This window comes from Simochromis diagramma, unplaced genomic scaffold (assembly GCF_900408965.1).
Source record: "Simochromis diagramma unplaced genomic scaffold, fSimDia1.1 OVJJ01000630.1, whole genome shotgun sequence".
Taxonomy (NCBI): domain Eukaryota; kingdom Metazoa; phylum Chordata; class Actinopteri; order Cichliformes; family Cichlidae; genus Simochromis; species Simochromis diagramma.
Genome location: NW_024386927.1, coordinates 932,559 through 955,415, shown reverse-complemented (window position 1 = coordinate 955,415; position 22,857 = coordinate 932,559). Strand labels below are relative to the sequence as shown.

Sequence of the window (22,857 nt, the reverse complement as noted above, 5' to 3'; positions counted from 1 at the left end):
TCTACCATTTCAGATCACAGTCCTATAAAAATGGGATTGAAGCTTCACCAACCTGAGCCTCTTTCTCCTCCTTCTGGGTGGAGATTTAGAGGATATTTGCTAGAAGACCTCAAAATTATTACTTGTATGAATACTAAACCGGACGTGTATCCAGAGGTAAACCTAAACACCTCCTCACATTCAAACATATGAGAAGCACTTAAAGCTTATATGAGAGGTCACATTATTTCACATGTCTCATATAAAAACAAACATAAACATGAACAGCCACATGCTGCTGTGATCACAATGACCTCGGAGCTGTGTGGATTTCAGTTCTGGATACTTGGAGATGTTGCGTCTCTAACACTGCACCCTAGTCGGAGACACTTTGTGTTGCTTACATCGACTGCAGCAAAAAAGTGTGCACTTAAAAACTGGAAATCAACAGAGCCTCAGAAACACTGGATAAACGAGCTGTCATCATACTGCACTCCCCAAAAAATCCTCCATTCAGTCCGGAGGAAATTAACAGAGTTGGAGTGGACGTGGATCCCTCTCTGAATTTTCTAACATGACTGGACTTGAGGGACCGATCAGTGCTACTCTTCACTGGTTTGTCTACAGCACAGGTGTCGAACTCCAGGCCTCGAGGGCCGCTGTCCTGCTCGTTTTCCAACTAACCTGCCCTTGAAGCTTCATATTGGCAAAGCACACCTGATCCAGGTAATCAGCAGCCGGTAGGGCAGGGATATCTCAACAACAAGCAGGATGCTGGCGCTCGAGGAGTTTGACACCCTACGCTTTTACTTATTTATTTTACTCTATTTTGTGTCTGTGCCTTATTTATTATCTTTTAAAACAAAAAACAGAATGTCCTGCTGTAACGCATACTCGATGCAAACCTTTGTTAAGTATTGTATGTACTCAATAAAAAACACGCCTAGAAAGCAGGGACGTGACAATACCAGAAGATTAGTAGTGGGAACAGTCCCAGTACAATTATGTGATTCCCATTTTGATACCAAATTAAAATGACTGTCCCAGCTACGTAACCACAGTCGTCTTTAAAATCAGTGACACGGTGGTGATAGACCACGAGAGGACACGACACAGCCTGATGTTAGCGTGGCTGCTGTAGCCTGTTGATGCTACTGTGAGCTAAAACAGCAGCTATGTTAGCTTAAGCATTTCTACAATGGCCTCAGAGAACACTTGTGTGTCTTTCACAGTAACAGAAGGGCAACACTGGAGGCTGCTTGATGTTGAATTGAAACCTGTAATTCTTTGAACAGATGCCAGACTTTCAGGTGCTCTGGTAAACTGGAAGCATTTTCTCTCCCAGTATAAAAAGCATGATAGCACTGGTTGCATATTATCCGTTGTTAACCTTTGGTCACTGACTTTGAATGCAACAAACTTTCATACCCGACTCTGCCCTTCTTATCACTGAGCTGGAGCAGAGCTGCCTAGCTGTAGTTTTCAGTGTGTATGCTGGGTCCTTATTCTTCTTCGTCACCACCAGCTGCATGTATGTGCTGCCCCCTTCAGTTCCAGCAGAACTGGAGCCTCGGCAAATATGCTGCTCACAGTACCTTATACTAAATTATCCATCCGTTCATTTCTTCCATGTGTCCACTTCAGAGTAACTATCGTCATGTTATCAGAATTTCTGTGTCAAAATCAATACGTATTGATCACAAGTCTGTCATATTCAGTTACTCTTATTGGCTCCTTATTAAATCCAGAGTCAAATTTTAAAAAGCTCTGATGCCCATGGTTTTTGGGTTGGGTCTGCTACTGGTCTCAAGTGTAGATAAATGGGAAGGTTGTATGAGGAAGAGTGTTTGGCTGAAAAACCTGTGCCAAACCAAACATTTGACTGATTACGTCACATGAATACGTTAAACAGATTAATAAGATTATCCAAGTTACCAGAACCAGTCAAAAACAACACAAAAGTCAAAAAGCCGTGGATCATGTTGGCATTTAGAGTTTTCTCAACTTTTTCTTTATTGTCCTGTGTGCATTCATGATGCCTTTCTCCCCTCCTCCATATGTGCTTATATGTCCCTAATACATGTGATTAGTTCTACCTGCTTTATACTGTGTGGTCTTTGGGGGTGCTCCCGATGCTCCTCTTTTCCGTTTCCCATCGCTGCCCAGCCAGTCACCGGCCGCAGCAGATGGCTGCCCTTCCCTCAGCCTCATTCTGTTGGAGACCTCTTCCTGTTGAAGGGCTCTATCTGACTGCTGGGGCTCTTACCTTTTGCATCAGCAGCTCCATGAACAGAACAGCTGCTGTGATCTAAATAAACACAAGCTACACTGAGACTGCTGCTATTTTTAGCTCCATCTGTGGAGCATGCATGGATATATTACACAGTCAGAGATGGTGTGTATTGGTCACGCTATTATTCTGATGTGTTGTTGAGATTCTGTGTAGAAGTCCACGGTGGACCGAGACACGAGTGTGTCTCCACGCAGAGCTGCTATTTCTACTGAAGCCCAGTCCTTTTACACGTTAGACAGAAATATTGGTACGAGCGTAATTTTCATATGAATGAATGTTTCCAAATTAACCTCGGTTGCTACGGTAGTGTGTGCGTGCGCGCGCGCGCGCGACAGCCTACTTACGGGATGCTGAGGATGCAGCGCTGGAGTTGCTGATGATGTTACAAAAGACGGGCAGCAGTAACAAAGCGCTCCGATGAAACATGTTATCCGCACGGTGAACGAGACGAGCACAGACAACAAAGCAGGTGCAGGCGGGATCCCGCGTTCCCTCCGCTGGGCTGTCTGTTGTTCCAGCGACACACAGCCGAGACGCGGTTTTCCTTTATTAGCAGCCAGGAGCAATGGTTGTCCGCCCACTGCGTCGTGTACGTCTTTGCTTTCTCTCCTGTCCCATCAATCTGCCCAGCGGCACCCCAGCTGACTTCAAACGACACCCTCCGGTACCAGCCTGTGCTGCGGGCCGGGCCTCGAGCTCCAGGTGCGTGGTCAGACAGTGCGATGGAGGAGCAATCAATACACCGCAGGAGCAATCGATACACCCCCACTCTACACAACACTTGGTACGGTCTGATATGTACAACAATACAGGGTTCTTTGAAAGGAGGGGGGGACAGAGGGGTAACAGAAGGGTCCGCACGCGTCCCGGAGGGAAAACACGAGAGAGGTGGCACAAAGCACAGAAAGGCCTGGAACAAAATATCATCTTCAGTTTATTTTTAACATAAAAACATGGAAATTAGCCCCCACGACAGACTCACACCACAAATTCAGACTAAAAGATGCATTAAACACACACAAACAAAAGGCCTGAATTAATATATAGAAATGGTTCAGAGTAAAAACAGGCCAGTTTACACCATAGCATACTAAAGACAGTGCGCTCACACCACAGATGTGTCCCTGCTCGTGTAAAGAGCAAAGAAATAAACATAATGAAATATTCTTTAGAAATGATCACAAAGCAGCTCTTAATGAGGCTTCAAGGATAAATGAATGATGACAACTTCTTTGTCTTATAGTCAAATTTCAGGACTTCATGAAATCCTTTTTACAATGTAAGCGCATTTTTGGGTGACTTCACTTCATGATCAAAAACAAACAAAAAACAGAGTAAAAAGTATTTACACTCAGGTTACTCTCACAAAAACAAGATTTAGACGGAGCTTAATGATGGTACACTTTAAGACACTGTAATCCTTGGCAATGTAACTAAATGACACATTTTCAGGTGTAATGTAGTTATTTTTATGTAACATTATTAACATTGTAACTATTTATATATAATTAAATAAATAATAATTAAACATAAATAGTTACTAAACCCACTTCTGTTAGTGTTTGTTTCTTTAAGGAAGAACAGGAGAGTGATTATCTTTTAAAAGATTTCATTTGTTTCAGCAGTTGAAATTTCAGCGCTGGACCAACGGTCTGCTCTACACAAAGGATGACCCTGCAATACAGTTTTATACCACAACAAGAACAAGTCTGATTATGACTGTCTTCTTCTACGATGTGGCCGGTCCTGCCATCCTGCGAGTGGATCTTCTCCTGCACTTCATCCTCGTCTGACCTCGTCTGCATCTGCTCCAAAGAAAAAACACCTCCCTAACCTAACCTTGCTACATTAATATTATCTAGCAATTCTCAGTCTGTTGTTTTCTGCTTATTATCCAAGTCCGGGACATTCTGTTCGGACTCTCGTGGCACAGAGAAATATTGCCCTGACTTTAACTAGTTATGATGTTTAAGCATGTTTGCATTTCCCTCTGCAGCTCAACATGTCAGTCTCAATATTCAACTCAATCATAGTGCTGAATTGATGACACAGAGTTAATAAGCAAAGTTCCAATGTGTATATAAAAATCACAAAAAAAACTTTGCTTAATCATTTCATTCCTAACGCGCCGTCAGTCAGTTTCTATTCAGTGTGAAATCCAAACATAAGCCATCTTGAAGTATTTTACATAGTAAGGTTATATATTAATCTAAGGTTGCTATAGAGAGAAACCTAATGATTACATTCAAACAAGCGCTTAGCAACAGTGGGAAGGAAAAGCCCCTTCTCTGTTCCTCATGTTCCTTTTTATTCCCCTTTTACGGCAGATTTCACAGTTTTTGTGTCTCTAACACTTCACAAAATGCTTGTTACCGCTTTAATTTCACTTCCCATTGTCTCCCCAGCTGTGACCTGCTGAAAAGAAAAGATGGCACCTGAAGACGGCACACTGAAGGAAACGTGGTGAACCAGTCACAGGTCCATGGGCAGTAAAGGCTCATTGATGCATGCGAGGAGCGAGGGCTGGCCTGTGAGGTTTAGAATAGAATAGAATAGAATAGAATTCAACTTTATTGTCATTGCACATTCACAGGTACAGGGCAACGAAATGCAGTTTGCATCCATCCAGAAGTGCTTTAGTGATATAGATATATTACAATATATATTAGCAATAATATAGATATGTGAGTATATTACAGAAATGGGTCTATTATGGTATGTTATAATGTACACGGTATGAAGTATGTTGTGAATATTCTATAACTATAAGTATGTACAGGCTGTAGTGAGTACAAGCTATGTACAGGATATGAACAGGATATAAATATGAAAAACTATACAGAATATGAAATAAGTAACTTTACAGAATCTGAGATATACAGCTATACAGAAATGGGAACTATGCAAGTTGTAAACAGTTGTAGGATTAAAGATTATCGAATGTACAGAATGATTATTTACACAGAGCTATACAGTAGTGCAGTTAAGATAAGTGAGGGTGTAGATAGTTTCTACAGAGGCTATATAAAGTGCTGGTGGTTGTGAGTGGTGGTTCAGTCCATGTTATTATTGTGTGTTTGAGGGTACAGTTGTCCATTGTGTGTATGTTCAGTCCATGAGTTTAACGTGGGTCAGATGTTTGCGCCAACAAACGAGCTACTATAGCTCAAATTGCCAAAAAGTTAAAGCTGGTTCTTATAGAAAGGTGTCCCAGCACACCGTGCACTGCAGAGCTGCTCCAGACCAACCAGGTTGACTATGTTGACCTCTGTCCACCACCAAAAGCACCAGCAATGTAAAAGTGAGCATCAGAACTGGACCACAGAGCAATGAAAGAAGTCGGTCTGGTCAGATTGCTTTTTACACTGCATGGCCAGGTGTGTGTATGTCGCTTACCTGGGAACAACTGGCACCAGGATTCACTATGGGAAGAAGGCACGCTGGCAGAGGCAGTGTGATGTTTTTGGCAAACCTTGGGCCCGTCCCTGGGGTAAATGGTAAATGGACCGGCTCTTATATGCACTACTCTACCTGAGCACTCAAAGCACTTTATGCCTCATTCACCCATTCATACAAGCTCCTTTTTCCATAGTTTTTTCCTAGGTATTCTCACATTCATACTGCATTGGAGATTAACTTGAAGTTAGTATCTTGCCCAAAGATATTTGGCACGCACACTGGGATCGACTCACCATCCTCTGGTTAGTAGATGACCTGCTTTACCTCCTGAGCTACAGCTATCCCCCTGGTGGCTGGGTCTAATTGAGTCCATGCATCAACCACTCAGGGCTGTTTTTTGGGGGGAGACCAACACAATATAAGGCAGGTGATGATAATGTTATGCCTGATTGGTGTATATTTACTGTATAGTTAGCAGAAAGGTCAGGTGATGCATTAAATAATGATATCATCATCATCTGTGAACTGACATAATGATCACTTCCTTTGCTAACTACTCTTGACCAACTATAAGCGACTGAGCAGCCCAAAACATAACTAAATCCACCTGTTGAAACCAACCAATAAACGAACCTCAACAAGGGACCCCAGACCAAAACATGAGCAAAACGAGTCAAAAAAGCCTAACTTTGAAGGTCCAACGTAACAAAACAGTTCTAGAGGTCAACCTGGAGGTTGGCAGCACAAAAGCCGGTAATCTAACTGTTCGGGAGATCAACCTGAAGGTCAGCCACACAGCCATTAAATATTCCTTATTTCAGGAGGTCGACCCCTGAGGAGTCCATGGCAGAACAGCTCAGGGCGCCGACCTCTGAGCCAGCGGCGACAATGGAGCAGTTGAGGATGTGGAAGATGGCAGTGACAGAGTTCAAGAGGCCGTCCATGACACTGAAGATGCCCAGCCGCTGGCCTGGAAAGTGGCCGGTGACGGTGAGGTACTAGATGTGGATGTGCGGGCTGAGCAGGACCAGACGAGGCAGGATCAGACGGTGGTGTGGCAACCACAGGCGAGGTAGCTGGACCAGATGGCAGTGTGGCAGTTGCAAGCGATGGAGCAGGTGGTGGTACTGCAGGTGACACTGATGGCTGGATGGACTCCTCGGAACCTACAACAGAGACAGACGGCTGAAGCGACCTCTCAGGACCTCCAGCGGAGACAGAAGATGGTTGGACGGGCACCTCGGATCCTCCAGCAGGAACGGATGGCTGGAGTGTTTCTCCAGAACCTTCAGTGGAAACATGAGGAGGCTGGATGAGCTCAGCTGATTTCATAACTGACGCAAGTAGTTGCTGGCTGGCTCCTCGTCTGTTCTTTCTATCTAAAATATAACAGCACACTGGAGTAAACTCTATCATCTCACACTTCTGTTTTATCAGTTTTCTGTTTGAAGTTTATTCAGCTGTGTGAAAACTAGAACTTTAATCTCAGCCAAACCGATTTACTCACGAACAAATAAAACACTGAAAAAAGCCAAACAATAACATTTTTAAGTTATCTAAGTGACTTATATATCATGTTTAACCTGAGTAGCGAAAGATCACGGGGGTTTGAAAATGATGTGTCGGGACTTCGCTGTTCTCGCCGGCTCTAGTGAGCCTTGAACTACCGGTCAGCTATCGAGCTGGTGGGTAACAGACGTCTCCGAAAACATCGGAGCACTTTTGCAAATATGTGATGTCTTGATAAACCGAGCAGATATTTGAAGTTTACACAGCTACATTCTATAGTTGCAAACAGAGTTGCAGAATGGTACTGAGAAAGTCACTGTCCATCGGGGGTAGCCCCTCCCACAACCAGGGAAAGACTGACACGCATACCCACATCTGGTGTACTAACCCTTCCCATTCCTCCTTTCTGGAGCTATGCAGTCGATAGTGATTCCACAGCCTGAATAATTTCTCTTTCCTGTGTCACTGGGTCCGGCATGGTCAGGTCGTACTGGCACGATCTGTACTGGCAGACTGTGTGGAGGGAGGAAGGGGACCCAAAAGCAAACACTGAGGAAGACTGTGCTAAGGTTGCAAAACAAAAGCGAGCCTTTATTTGGGCTGATTCATGAACTACAAAACCAAAAAGTGAGAACTAAGACCAGACTATGAGTTTATAACTTTGACTGTGATTCTAACTGTGACTTAAACTGAGAAGTAAACTATGATTTTAACTGTGACTATGCCTCTAACTATGACTGTGACTGCATGGGGGGAGCGTAAGTAGGCGACCTGACAACTAACAGTAAGAGACACAAGACTTAAATACCCAGGAGGGTGATGGAGGGAAGTGAACACACATGGGGAATCAGATGACACAATTGACCATAATGACACCACAGGGCAAGTGTAAACAAAGCACATAGAACATGGAAACAAGACTTTTGAAACAAACAGGAAACATGACGAGACGCAGACATGCCACGAACTTGACAACAAGAACCACACAGGCATCAAACATTGAACCAGGAAGACTTAGTACAGGGGGAGATGATATATAAGGATCTAAAAACCAAAGGACTAAAACGCCAACCTGGACATCGTAGAGATTTACTAGATAAGCTCAACTGAAAAAAGGAAAAAAAAAAGAGCAAAACAGAAAACACATCATGTAACCCCCCCCCCAACCATCCCCCCACCCCTTTACCCCTGTATGGCTCTCAACCTCATCACATTCGTGTATCCAGACAGCCCATATTTACACCTATCTATAGAAACTCTCATACACAGGAATCAACATCACACAAGATAAAACTGCAGCATTCAGGAAATCAAGTCAGAAGGGCCTTACCGGGGATCAACTCAAGGCAGACCCAGGGGGATTTGCGTCATCTCTATGATCTGTTAGGTCCAAAGACGGTAGTACTGACAGGAAGGGGCCCCAAATTTTTTCGAAGGTTCCATATTTCCCTTTTACACTATGCAATATCTTCTCAGGTGTGCAGTAGGACGCTAGCTCATTAATCAGTGTCTCAGTGTTGGAGAGTTTTCAGATTTCCAATGTAGCAGAATACATTTTTTCACTGCAGTACTCGCAAGTAAAATAAAATATTTCTTGTGATAATTCACATTTATAGAACCTGTGTCACCTAAAATCCATAGTTTTGGGTCCAGTTCAATTTGGGTCCCCATTACCCTTGAGATTATTTCAGTGGCCCGTCTCCAGAACTCTTCTATCACTGGGCAATTCCACAGCATGTGCAGGAGATCACCATCTGTCACCTTACATCTCAAACATTTGGGGGAGTAATTAGTATCAATTTTATGTAACCTATAAGGGGTGTAATATATCCTATGAAATATATTAAATTGCATTTGCCTGTGATTTGTAGAAATTAACATGGTCTGTGCCTGTTCCAATAAATGGTGCCATTCTACCTCTTCATAGACATAGCCCAGGTCTGTCTCCCATTTTCTTTTTAAAGACGCTTTATTATGGTCAGGTAACTTTTCATTGATAATAGTGTATATAGAAGATGCTATTCCTTTTATTGACTTCCATGGTTTGGTGCAAAGATGCGTTTCAAGAGGAGTTTCTTTAGGTATCTCGGGGAATAATCCTTTGGATTTCTCTTTGACCCAATCTCTTATTTGTAGGAATTTGAAGAAACTTTGTCCTGGGAGTTTGAATTTTTCCTTTAGTTGTTGAAAGTCAATAAATGAATCATTATTGTATAAGTCGGCAACAGTTCGAATATTTCTGTCCTTCCATTCCCGCAATATTGGGTCAGCAATATGATGAGAGAGATCAGGGTTGCCCCATAAGGGTGTCCTTCTAAGAAAAGAGATATTTATTTTCAGAAGTGAGTGGGATTCCTGCCAGGCGCAGAAGGTGTTTAATATTATCAAATTGTTTGTGAGCTTGGATAGACATTTTTTTGTACCTAAAAATAGAACAGCTTTTAATGGTATGGGGTTCACCTCATGTTGTTCTATTGGAACCCATCGAACCTCACTCCTCTCTGCATGTAGCCAGATCCAAATTGATCGGTACTGGGAGGCAAGATAACAGTTCCTAAAGTTTGGTAAATTAAGTCCTCCCCTTGAATATGGGGCCTGTAGTGAGGAGAGTTTGACTCTTGGATTTTTCTTTTGCCATATGAAAGAAGTTCTGAGTTTGTTTAGCTCTTTGAAGAAACTTTTAGGAACATTTGTAGGGAGACATTGAAATAAGTAGATAAACTTAGGCAAAATGTTCATTTTAACAACATTAATTCTCCCTATAAGAGATAATGGAAAATCCATCCATCTCTGAATCTTAAGTTTGGTTTGCTCCAACAGTTTGATATAATTTAATTAGAATATTTGATCCTCGGATTTACCAATTTGTATACCCAAATACGTAAATCCATTATCACACCACTGTAATGGGTCAGTAAGAGCTCTAATACGGCTATCTTGTATATTTAATGACATAATCTCACTTTTGGTATAGTTTAACTTGTATCCTGAGGCTGCACTGTATGCTTTAAGACACTTCATTAAAGAGGGAATTGATTTAAGAGGGTCCGTTATATACAGTAGGAGGTCATCTGCGTATAGAGAAAGTTTATGTTCACTTGTGCCAAATTTGATTCCAGATATGGAGGCATTAGTACGGATGGCAACTGCTAGTGGTTCGATCGCAATCGCAAAGAGCAAGGGGGAGCTTGGACAACCTTGTCTGCAACCTCTAGTTAAAGAGTTACTGGCACGATCTGTACTGGCAGACTGTGTGGAGGGAGGAAGGGGACCCAAAAGCAAACACTGAGGAAGACTGTGCTAAGGTTGCAAAACAAAAGCGAGCCTTTATTTGGGCTGATTCATGAACTACAAAACCAAAAAGTGAGAACTAAGACCAGACTATGAGTTTATAACTTTGACTGTGATTCTAACTGTGACTTAAACTGAGAAGTAAACTATGATTTTAACTGTGACTATGCCTCTAACTATGACTGTGACTGCATGGGGGGAGCGTAAGTAGGCGACCTGACAACTAACAGTAAGAGACACAAGACTTAAATACCCAGGAGGGTGATGGAGGGAAGTGAACACACATGGGGAATCAGATGACACAATTGACCATAATGACACCACAGGGCAAGTGTAAACAAAGCACATAGAACATGGAAACAAGACTTTTGAAACAAACAGGAAACATGACGAGACGCAGACATGCCACGAACTTGACAACAAGAACCACACAGGCATCAAACATTGAACCAGGAAGACTTAGTACAGGGGGAGATGATATATAAGGATCTAAAAACCAAAGGACTAAAACGCCAACCTGGACATCGTAGAGATTTACTAGATAAGCTCAACTGAAACTAGAACACAAATGAATAACAAAATACAGTGAAACTCAAAAACGCTGTGTCCACACGACGGGGCTGCGGTCCCAGTACTGTGACACTCTGCTGGTTTGAGATCAGCTGACTGACCTGCCTTGAGAAACTCTTTCAGTTTTGCTTTGTGATTTGGGTTATTATTCATTTGCACTGTAACATGCTGTCTGATCAGATTTGCAGCATTTGGTGTGCACCTCAGAATTCAGTAGGCTGGTTTCACTGGCAGCTGTGCATGCCCGTGCCATAACACTGCCTCTAAACTCGTTGACAGATGATGAGATATGCTTTGGCCATTTCCAGTCATCGGGATACAACTTCATTTTGGTTTCATCTGTGCAGTTTGCAGATGTTTCCTAAGTCTAATCTGGCCTTCCTGTTCTTGAGTGTAACCGGTGGGTCACACCATGCTGTAAACCTTTTCTATTTCCATCTGGTGCCTCTTCATTGTAGGCTCTTACATGATACACAAACCTCCTCTTGTTCTCGACTTGGTTAGATGTTGTGCAGAGGTTTTATTTAATGAATGGAAAATTCTGGAGTCATCCATTGCAGCTGTCCTCCATGGTCATTCAGGGTTTCTGAAGTCGCCGAGTTGGCCAGTGCATAGCTTCCCTGCATCCATGACTTGGTAAACAAGTCATAGTTTAGTATCTTATATGTGAGGTTGGAACTCACTGCAGACCAAGTCTACCTACATACCTGCTCAAAAGCATAGCTCAGGGGCTTGTGGCAGTTTACAGTTTTTATTTACAAAGAATCTGTTTAGTACATCTAACTGTTCTTCTTATAACCATTATGAACCACAGTCAGAGTGGTTATAATTGACAATAGATTATTGACAATAGAACATATTAAACATATCCAATATTTCAGAAAAAACATTTTTGAATTTGATGGCAGGAACACAACTCGAATGTTATACCCTTCATCTAACATCCATGGCCAATTTGGAATTACTAATGAATTGCTGCTGCACAGGGAGAACGTCCAAATGTGGCGGGGCGTGGTCCGTGGCGTGGCTGTGGGGGAGGTTGGCGCACCTGAACGGAATCAGCACATCACTCCTCCCCTGCACATAAATGAACTAGGGCCTGTTGTTGTGTTGTTGCTGATGTGGATGTCGAGCTGTGAGCGGAGAGCTGCAGCTGTGGTTTGTACAGCAACCGTATGTAAAGATGTCACTGAATGGTGAATCGTGGTCGTGTCCTGCCCCCTACCTGTCACACCATCCCAGTATCAATGGGCCCCAGCTGGGTTTTTAGCTACGAACCTTCTTGCTGTAAGTGCTGGAGCATACCAGACCCAACCCAGCTCAGTAGATACGGCGTGCTCAGGGTGATGGCCATCCAGATCCTCAGGCCAGTGTTTATGAAAATGACGAACAACATTTGTAACAACACTGACTCACACTGTACAGATAACCAAGCCTATTTCATCATTTCAGCATGTTACTGCAATACATAGTTATTTTGTCCTGTTGCATGAACATGCGTATGTGACAGGAAGCAACAACCAGATGTTCTGTCAGAAAAGGGAACTAATCTGGTCGTTTGCTAAGACTCCCAAAGTGGTAAGAAATGTTTCCATAAAAGGACAGACAGCAGTGAGGAACAGTTTAAATCATCCATACAGTTTATTTAAAAGATACAGATGCATTGCAAACATATACATTATGTTACAATACAAGAACAGTCAATATAAAAAGCATCAAATCATAAAGCAGAATACAGAAATATGCAGTAGGTGCAGAAGTAGCCAAAACGTCATCATTCAGTAGCTTTAAACTGTTGAAATGCCAGTTCCAAAAAGCCTGTATCAAATCAAATAGTTCATTTTGAATTTGATGTCTCAGTTTAAATGTGCAATGTTTTCTTTATTGTGAATAACATATGGGTTTATAACATAACTACATATCAGCCTGGTAATAATACATGTTTCCAGAAGCATCCTGGGTTGATCTTTTCATTCAGCTTTTTGGCTACATCCACATAACACCTACAAACGATTAATACCAACATCACTTTATCCAGCAAACATAGAGCTGTTAGCTCGCACTTTCTCAAATATATGATCCCACTCTGCTCTGCTGCCTGAAAATCACAAACCAGAGACTGACCAGACAATCAGTTGTTTCATTTCGGCAACACATAATCATAATTCTATAGCATGACTATGGTAGATATAGCTGTAACGTAACACATGAAGTATGCATACCAAAAGTAATTTCATAGCTGTTCTTGAGTATGAGTCTAATACATGTTAACACAAATAGAACATTATTGGATGATTTCAGTTAGGCACTCTTGATTTAAACAAGTGACAAACATGAAGCAGGTTTAAAACTTAATCTGACAGAGCGGCGCAGCAGGAGACGAGTATTTGAAGTCAACTAAAGATTGTTTATTATCAGGGAAAACTGATAATAACAAAAACTGATCATCTGTTGAGAGCCGTGTGGAGTGAAGAGTATTAGATTAAAACGTTAGATTGTCCAGTTATAAAACTTTTCCTTAAACAAAGATTCAGAATATCAAACTTTCACATGCATTATTATAATTCTATAATTCAAGGCAATATGTTTTTAAGTAGCCTAATAATTGTATCAGTGTCTGTAGGTATCAAATGAAAGTACACTTCAATAGTATTTCTACAATGTTTATGTTTAATAAGAGAAGGACTCGTTGCATATTAGGCTACCTATATGATTTCTTTCTAGTATTTACATATGAACACAAATCTGACAACACAAAGCAAAGATGGAACCAGCCTTCAAAGCGGTCGCCACAGCACACTGGAAGTTTGACTGCTAATCACGTTTTGGTACCTGTTGCAGTTCAAGTTCTGTCTGCTGAGCTTGGGTCGGCAAAGACTCAGCTTTAAAATCTCTCTGGGTTCTCAGCTAGCGTCGCATTAGCATGCTGTCTGAGCCGATGATTGAGCCAAAGTTGTGTTAGCAGTATAAAGAGTTTTTTTCTGCCCTGCATGCAGTTTGCACTGTGCTACCACGCTATTATACAAGAAAAATAAATGTTCACATCTCCCAAAGCGCCAGCATTTTCCTCCACTTGCACATGAACTGAAATCAGTTGTTCAAGTAGTAGGAAGAAAAAAAAACCATATAAACATGAAGCAGATTTTGTTTTTGTGTCTGCTTGGTGCACAGATGCCTCTCTGACATCTGTCTGTGAAATGTGCTGTAAAAACCAATTTGTACTTACTTAGACAACTGAAGAACCTTTGTAAGTAACAACATAATTGTAACTAATGTAATTACTGAATTTGCTACAGTAAAATGTTACATTACTGCATCACTGAAAAATGTAATGTAATTACTTTGTAACGCAACACAGCGAACACGGGGCCAGACTGGTTTGGTGCTGCAGGGATATAACAAAATGATTGTAGCCATCATCTCTGACCTTTGCCAGTTACATTGGTGACAGATGGCCTAAAGAATGCATCAGTGAGAGACGTTACAACAACAGACCAACACACATGTGGGTGCTTAGTACTCGTATAAAGAGTGTGGTGTCCGCTGTGACGTTGTCCTGGTGCTCTGGCTATTGAAGCTAATGTGTCTCTTCAAACAAGGAATCTTCTTACCCACCAGCCTCTTGAAGTGGCTCTGAAACTTCTTTCCTAGAAAGGTGTAAAACACAGGACTAATGCAACAATACAAATAGGCAACGTTTCGGGTCACATAAAGTGCATAGTCCAAGCTTTCTGCGCTAGAACACGATTCTTCAATGGAACTGGAGATCTGTATTGCTCGAAGAAGTATGACGATATTATATGGAGTCCAGCAGGCGAAGAATGTGAAGATGATGACAAATATGAGCTTTATGGCACGGCACTTTTCTTTCATGCGGGTGGACATGATGCGTATGGTGATGCTGATGTAGCAGTACATCACCATGAACAGGGGGAGAAGAAAGAAGAGCAGAAATTGCTGGTAGTAACTGAAAAGACGCCAGCGCTTCATGGTGTCCTCTGTGAATCCGGACTCCTCGCACATCAGTCCAGTAACAGCATGCTTCCAGACATTTCGAAGAACCAGCTCTTTCACACTCGCTGCAATACTGATGCACCAAACGATCACAGATGCAATGATAGCATATAGCTTTTTCCTGCTCTTGGCAGCTGCCACTGCATGCACCACTGCTAGGTATCTGTCAAATGTCATAAGTGTAAGGAAGAGGATGGAACTGTAGAAACCAATAAAGTAGGCACTGCTGACCATCTTACATAGGGCATTTCCAAACATCCACTCAGATAGATGGTACGTGGCCCAGAAGGGGAGGCTGGCGGCAAAGAGGATATTGGACAGGACCAAATTCAGGAGGAAGATGTTTGTCACTGTGCTGAGCTTCTCATACTTGTAGATGATGAAGAGGACAAGCCCGTTGCCAAGGTAACTCAAGAGGAAATTGACATAGTAGAAAACTGGGATGAATTTTGCACCAAATTCATTGACACCTTTCTTGTCACAGAGCTGGACAGTTTCACTGACCACGTAGCTTTGGTCAGTCGTCTCTGTGTCGTTAAACAGAATCATAAAGATACTAAACTGGTCATCTCCATCGTCCATGGCTGCGGTTTACCCTGTGGCACAAGAAACATTAAAGACTCGTTTTAGTCAGGAAAAAAATGCTCATAAAACACAAGAAGGAACATCTGATGAGTTTAGGCACCTTGTCCCTTAGTGTGAGACTGCCAGACAGGGTTCTGCTAAAACATCTGAAAGGATCTCAGGGACAGCATGATATGCCATTATTCCCATAGCTATATAACTAGCTATGACACTATATTTGTGCACTAATGTAAATCAGCGCACAAGTAATCATTCCAATGTAAAATTCACAACAATAAATGGTTTCTCAGGAGTAATGGGCTCCAAAGAAGTTTATTCCAACTTCTCACAGGTTGATGAGATTAGCAAATTACTGCATTCTGCTTTTATTCCTATTTCACAGAGCATCCCAACTTTATGCTATATATTATCAGACACAGTTTGACGGGTACAAAAATGGCCAGGACTATTGAAGATCAATATAAGGCACTCCTTTCAAAGATATAAGGACAGAGTAGCATTATGAAATAACTAACCCAGTCATTGCATACTCCATCCTGTTGGGTTCATTTGTTTCAAAACTGAGAAGAGAAACTGCTGACTTAAACAAGCCCTGATCCTCTTCACTGGTGTGTAATAGAAATGACTCATTTTCAGCGGAACAGGCTCATTTACATTTGAACTTTGGAGTAGGTTGTTGTATTTGCAATGTAACAATCTGGAATAATGTTACATTAACCAGGCTCATCCCAACACAACGTGATTATTAAAAGTGCTCTTTTGCAAAAACAATAAAATATTTATAAATACCTCAGATGTTAAACTTGCCACTGCAGTCTCATCAGACTGCAAGCTGAAACTACATTTCTTCCTCTGAATTTTTCTGAATTGGCCATTTTTAACTACTTTTGATTTTCCCTCCACATTTAAAAACTGTTTATTTGCCTTGTTTGGAATCATCAGCACAACCTCGCGTGTCTGAATCTACAGTTCAGACACAAATCAGACAAAAAACATAAAATCCGAGTAGAAAAGGTTATATTTTTTACTGTAACAACCACAAACATGTTTATTGAATCATATTTCATAACTTTAAATGCAAATATAAATGGTCAATTTTAAAATCCTTTGCACAAGTTTTGCAAACAAAGTTATTTGCAGCCATTTACCTTTTTTTATTGACCATTTCAAACTATTTACAGAACAATCAGCTGTTCTTCAATAAGATGCCACAAATTATTTGTGCCACTGCAAAACAATAATTTCTGTCCACTATAAAGGAGACATCACAGCCTGATACCTGCAGGTCTGACAGCAGCAGGTGTGTCACTGCTGTTTCTACCTGGAGACAGCAGCCACCTCATTGTTCTGACACACAACACAAAACTATCCACAACACACTAACTACACAAGACAGCACACTAACTACACACTCCAAACACGCTAAAGGTCACAAATCTCTCACATCTCAAAACTCGCTCTCTCTCTTTTTCTGCTGTCTTTCTTTCGCTCTCTCTCTCGCCGTCACTCCTCTCCCTAAACAACCAAATGTCATGTCGCCATATCATATTTGATTGGTCGACACGGTGCATTTTTCCACCAACACGAAAGGGCTGGGCTTTTTGCTCATAAGCTGTCGCGGCTCGTAGGATGAGCTGTGTGGAATTGTTAAAGGACCCAAAACGCAGGCACTTCAGATGTGAGGAAGCTTTATAAAGAAGGTGGAAAATACACAAGGCGAGGGTGGCGAAAAACAGAACTGGGTAAACCTAAACTGGGAAAACTAAAGAGCAAACCTGAAGTGATAACCAAACGGGGAGAATGACACAGACAGACGCAGGGAAACCACTCAGGGTGACGGAGGAGATTGACGCAGACCAGAGAACAAAACACCATATAAGGCAGGAGAACACAGGGCTTAAACACACACAGCAGTAATCAGGGGAGACAGGAGGGGAACACACCTGGGAGAAATCACAGCTGACGAGGCAGGGGAAACGTAACCTGAACACACTCACATGAGACAAGGACCTTCAGAATAAAACAGGAAACTAACAGACACAGAGGACTCTGTGTCTGTTAGAGGACCAGGCTCATTGTTAGACACTGACCTTAACAGAGACTCACGAGCAGACACAGTGACACCATGGACAGACAGAGGGAACATAGGCAGGCATAAAACAAAACTCTAACATACAGGTGGGCGCTGCTTAAAGCTGCAGCGCCCAGATTACTTCCATAGACAGCTCCTTCAGCTGATGTAAGATGCGGTAAGCTGAACACAGCTTCAACCGTCTGTTTGATGAAAAATAGTAACGCGACCGCATTTTCTTGTTAGTAACGGTAACGGCGTTGTAACGATAGGAATAGTAATTAGTTAGATTACTCGTTACTGAAAACGTTACTTGTAACGCCGTTATTCCCATCACTGCTCTGATCAGAGCAGTGATGGGAAGAAGAACAACCACATTCACATCGCATTCGTATCTACATTACATTCAGGTCACATTCACATCGCACAACATTAACTGTTAATACCTTATGTTACTGTTGCATTTAAGTCCATGGGAATTATGTGTTTTCCAAAATTCCAATCTGGACTACACACAAAAATATGCAAGATAAGGTGGTGAAAAGATGGTGGAACATTGTAATCCATTCTAAGTGCGATTAACAAATCAAGTTTGTGCAGGTTTACTGACATGGACTTCAACAGTCAGTCGAGGAGCAAATTTTGTTGTTTTATTTAAAAACTGGTTAATAAAACGCAGCATGATAACCAGTAAAGGTCATCGCTATCCAGATCTTTACGTTTCTCAATAGCAGAAATCTGCAGGTCTTGCACAATTAAGTATTCCATGTAATGTTTCCTCTTCATTGAAATGAGTAGATTTCAGTGTTTTGTCATTTAACCGCAGCAGGCATCAACAGAAACCATGTAGCAGCTTTGATCGTCAGACTGCGATAACATAGCAAAAGAAAAGCGACGTGGAGTAATATCACATCTCGTTTCACTGCTGGTGCAGCCCTCAGCTCAACCTGCTGAGTTCAACACTGCATTCAATTCTTATTGCAGGAGAGTTTACTTTAAAACATCGGTATGGTTTACTGCTATTATTAAGAATAGTTAAGGGTTGATTTAAAGTTAAAAGTGTATTAAGAGGGTTATATGCCATGAGTTACAGTCCTGTGCAAAAGTCTTGATCCAGCCCTAATTCTTTTAAATGTTGCTTTCATGGTTTGAAATTGTTTTTAAAAAGTGTTCATCAGCAGTGATGTGCAAGCTTTCTGAAGATCCTTCAGAGTCGCTGGACATCGGATGTCTTTTCACTCACTTTCAGTCGAGGCTTTGTGCATCGCTATTTTCAGAGGAAAGTTTACACTGAGTGATGAATCATTCACACATAAAAAGACACAAGATATGAACCGTCTACACATAACAGACCATCAAAAAAACAATTTTAAATTGTATCTTTAAGCAGTTTGTTACTAGGAACCTGTTGCAAAAACACTTACTTGTGCCCATTACTTTACTTAAATAAAAACACTAAACAGAAACATTTTGATGTGTATGAGAAAGTGTGTTTGACCAAACCTGCACATATAAATAATCTATTACAATGTTAACTCATAAATCAGTTAATACCCGCACAAGCATGCTTACTGTAAACTTGAATGCTATGATTGTTAAAGGCTCATTATCAGTATCAGTGTATATTATTTTGATCAGATGTTTTTAAGTTCCCATGGAAACATCTGTTTCCACAACGGTTGCCTATTTATTCATAAATAGTTATAAACAATAAGCAACAGAATAAGAAAATATCAACACAACAAGTGTGTGTGTTGAAATACACGTCATCATAAAATGTTAATGATACTTTAAACTGTATTTAATAACTGGACCTATTACATAAGCAGTTCAGTTTGTAAGTTTCAATCAGGTTACCGTGACTGTTAATATCAAAACTAAAAGTGTGGTTTTCAGTTTTAAGTACAGCCCTCTGCTTCGTTTGACATGATGAAAAACCTTCATCTCCCCCTGCATTTATTCTGCATCTCCAGCTTTGAATATTTAGAGTTAATAAAGAAGTTTTAGTTACATATAAATATTACACCTATTTTTGAAAAAAATAAAGTCCTTGATTTTAATGTCTTAAAGGCAATCAAACTCACCCGTGGAGAGAGTGCAAAATGGACAACAAGGAACCCAAGAATGCTGAGCCACTGGAAGATTCACGGCAACTGAACGTGTCAGTGATCAGCGAGTGTTTAAAGGGGACGTCTCAGAGCAGACCTGCAGAGGGTAGAGTGTGAGCAGACAAAGGGTGGACTCCAGCAGTCTCCAAACAATCTGATTCACTTTTAAAGAGACAAAAAGAAGACTGATGCAAACAAGGATTTTTTTCTTTAGACTTCAGTTGTAACTGTGTTTATGTTGGCTTTAAACACTTCTGCCAATAACACACACAAAATCATTTATATGTGTGGAAAATTTTGTAATTATCTATACATCTGAAAGCACGGTTTTAACCTTTAAAAACTGCCCTAAAGCACAATAGCTGATAAGAACAATGTTAGGTTGCAAAGGTGTAAATCTTCTGTGTAATAATGATAGTTGATCATATCTGATACTACTTCCTTTCTTCTTCCTCTTTGCACACATATTTCAGTTTTGGTTCTCTTTCCAACAATAGGAAAGAGAAGTTAAAGGCAACGTCAGTCATAAGATTGCTGCCACTTTGGAAAGAGTAATATCCAAACTAAACGAGAGATCTGAAACAAATGCAATTTGTTGTTTTATTAGGACGTTGTGTGGGGATAAAAGAACCCACATGATGGGGACAGTCGTGTGTCTATAAAGTTGGATAAACTGAGCAGCTGGAGAATTCACATCTACAATTATATAGTTATAATACCACAGAACTATAAACAGCAGTTTGACAGCCACATCAGACAAAACTGATGGGCCAAGAGGAAGCTTAAGAAAGCTGCTGGTGAAATGATTCAGATTTACACCCCCCCCCACACACACACACACACACGCACACACACACACACACACACACACACACACACACACACACACACACACACACACACACACACACGCACACACACACACACACACGCACACACACACACACACACACACGCACGCACTTAACAAGAACATATGTGCCTCTTTCCTGGAACTATAAAAAAAAGAAAAGGTGTGAAACAGCTGCTAATTTCCTTGAACAATCATTTCTTTTCATACCTGATATCTGTCCCTGCAGGGACACCACCCATTAGACTGTGTGCAGAAAAACAGACGAATCAAAGTGTTGTTACGGTTGTAGATACAACTGATGTTGAAAAAGATATTGCTTATATTTATAAAATGATTATGACGGCACTGACTGCTGAGACACGTTTCTTTAATTTCAAATGTTTCAATATTATACGTGAAACAATTGAACTACTGGGTAATGTTTAGTACACAGTCCCAACGGTTGATTCTGCTCATCTGGACGTTTTCAGTGTTTAGTCATCATCCAGGTGACTTTTTCAGTCTGAGCTGACTGCAGGTTTCCAACCGTATAAACAGGACATTTGCACAATGAGTGAAACCAGCTGACTGAATGAACAATGGGCTGTGAGGTCAGTTCCTTTAATTAATTCAATAATTGATAAACATAATAATAATAATAATCAAAGCCCACTGATCAATAACCATGAGTCCCATTCACAGAGAGTTGGGGAATGGCTGCAATCACAGCATTGTAAGATGGTGACAGGTGGACCCTTAGGCCCCTCCTCCATTCAGAGATGGTCTTTCCCTTTTCACGTAAATGGCCTCCTTGACTCCGCCCACAAACCAGCGTTCCTCCCTGTCCAGGATGTGACATCCTCATCATTGAAAGAGTGGCCACTGGCCTGTAGGTGTGAACAGACTGCAGAGTCCTGGCCTGACGAGGTCGCTCTTCTGTGTTGTAGCCAGAGGTTGTTGGTTCCCCGATGTATAAATCCTGGCAGTCCTCCTGCACTTAGCAGCGTACACTATGTTACTCTGTTTGTGTCGAGGGACCCGATCCTTGGGGTGGACCCGTTTTTGACGCAGCGTGTTTTGTGGTTTAAAAGCTACCTGGATAATTGAGCAGGCATCATGAGTACAGAGTCTACCAAAGAAGAGCCCTTCACAGATGAACTCCTCACCCCATCTCTGAGAGGACAGTCACCATTCAGAGAAAGCTCATTTCCTCCACTCGTATCTGTGATCTCATTCTTTTGGTCACTGCCCACAGCTCATGACCACAGGTTGCTTTTATGCTTGGCTTGCGTTTCACCGTGATGGACCGGCACAGTGGCTGCATCACCCATCCATCTATACATCTCCTGCTCCCCTCACTTGTGAAGAAGACCCCAAGATACTTAAACTCCTCCACCTGGGGCAGCCACTCCACCCGTTTCCGGCCTCAGACTTGGAAGTGCTGATTCTCATTCCTGCCGCCTCACACAAATTGTCCCAGTGCAAGCTGGGCATAAAAGTAGAGTTTTCATGTTGTCATATACATCTGCTATAGAATGCTAATATATAATGAGATGCTAATACCTGAGTAATAAGCAGAAGGGGTTACGTGAAGAGGATGTGGGATGTATGGAATCTTTGAAGCATCTACACTAAAGTCGAAACAACTCGTCGTTCAACTCCGAACAGTGATGAGGTACAACACACACTCAACAGCAAGAGGAAGCCAGGATGTCAGATCATCGTGTCATTTATTTTTAAATATAGAAACAGACCAACTTGTCATTCAACTGAACCTAAATGTGTTTTCCAGACCTGAAATTTTAATATGAAGTTATGAACTTTGTTCTTTTTAATATATTGTTTTCAAACTGTCTTGTCAGTAAGCTTTTGCAGCCAGAGCTCGATAAATGCTCTACAGGCTCCTCTTGTTCGCAGGTTTCTTTTATCTCTTTATGTATTCATTTCTATTAGAGTTATTTCAGCTGTTATAGTTTAAGTGCAGTATGACAATGTCTAAGCTGAAAGGCAGGAAAAAAGGAAGAACTTCTGCACCTGCACGAAACAACACAGGAAGAACAGAAAAGCGTATTTGGTGATGTTCATGGACTCCAGACTGCATCCAAGTATTAAACAACAGTTTCTTTACTTGAAACGAATCGGTTCTTTTGTCTGTACTTGAATCACATGCTGGTTGAAGTAAAATCCACTGCGGTGCTGTGCAGAG

The 22,857-nt window shown here is 41.5% G+C and overlaps 3 protein-coding genes across 4 annotated transcripts in view; all 3 read right to left on the bottom strand.

Annotated features, from left to right (window-relative positions):
* Nucleotides 1-3,042, bottom strand: part of cntnap2b (contactin associated protein 2b) — a 45,829-nt gene extending 42,787 nt beyond the window's left edge. The window contains exon 1 of the mRNA XM_040036988.1: nt 2,617-3,042. Within this exon, the coding sequence (XP_039892922.1) occupies nt 2,617-2,698 (82 nt within the window). The 5' untranslated portion in view covers nt 2,699-3,042. The remainder of the gene's footprint in view (nt 1-2,616) is intronic.
* Nucleotides 3,043-12,658: 9,616 nt separating this feature from the next.
* Nucleotides 12,659-19,995, bottom strand: ccr12a (chemokine (C-C motif) receptor 12a). Its single transcript, XM_040036980.1, has 2 exons — nt 19,796-19,995; nt 12,659-15,651 (listed from the first exon to the last, which is right to left on the bottom strand). The coding sequence occupies exon 2, from the start codon at nt 15,635-15,637 to the stop codon at nt 14,555-14,557; it is 1,083 nt and encodes a 360-aa protein (XP_039892914.1). The 5' UTR covers nt 15,638-15,651; nt 19,796-19,995; the 3' UTR covers nt 12,659-14,554.
* A 2,369-nt stretch (nt 19,996-22,364) lies between these two features.
* Nucleotides 22,365-22,857, bottom strand: part of LOC120736724 (cytochrome c oxidase assembly factor 1 homolog) — a 13,541-nt gene continuing 13,048 nt past the window's right edge. For both annotated transcript variants that reach the window (XM_040037007.1, XM_040037006.1), the window contains exon 5: nt 22,365-22,857. This exon is cut by the window's right edge and continues 826 nt beyond it. The gene's annotated coding sequence lies outside the window, so the exon portion shown is untranslated.

Excerpts from the sequence above, each read along its gene's own strand:
- ccr12a (XM_040036980.1), bottom strand. The coding sequence starts at position 15,637 with ATGGACGATGGAGATGACCAGTTTAGTATCTTTATGATTCTGTTTAAC.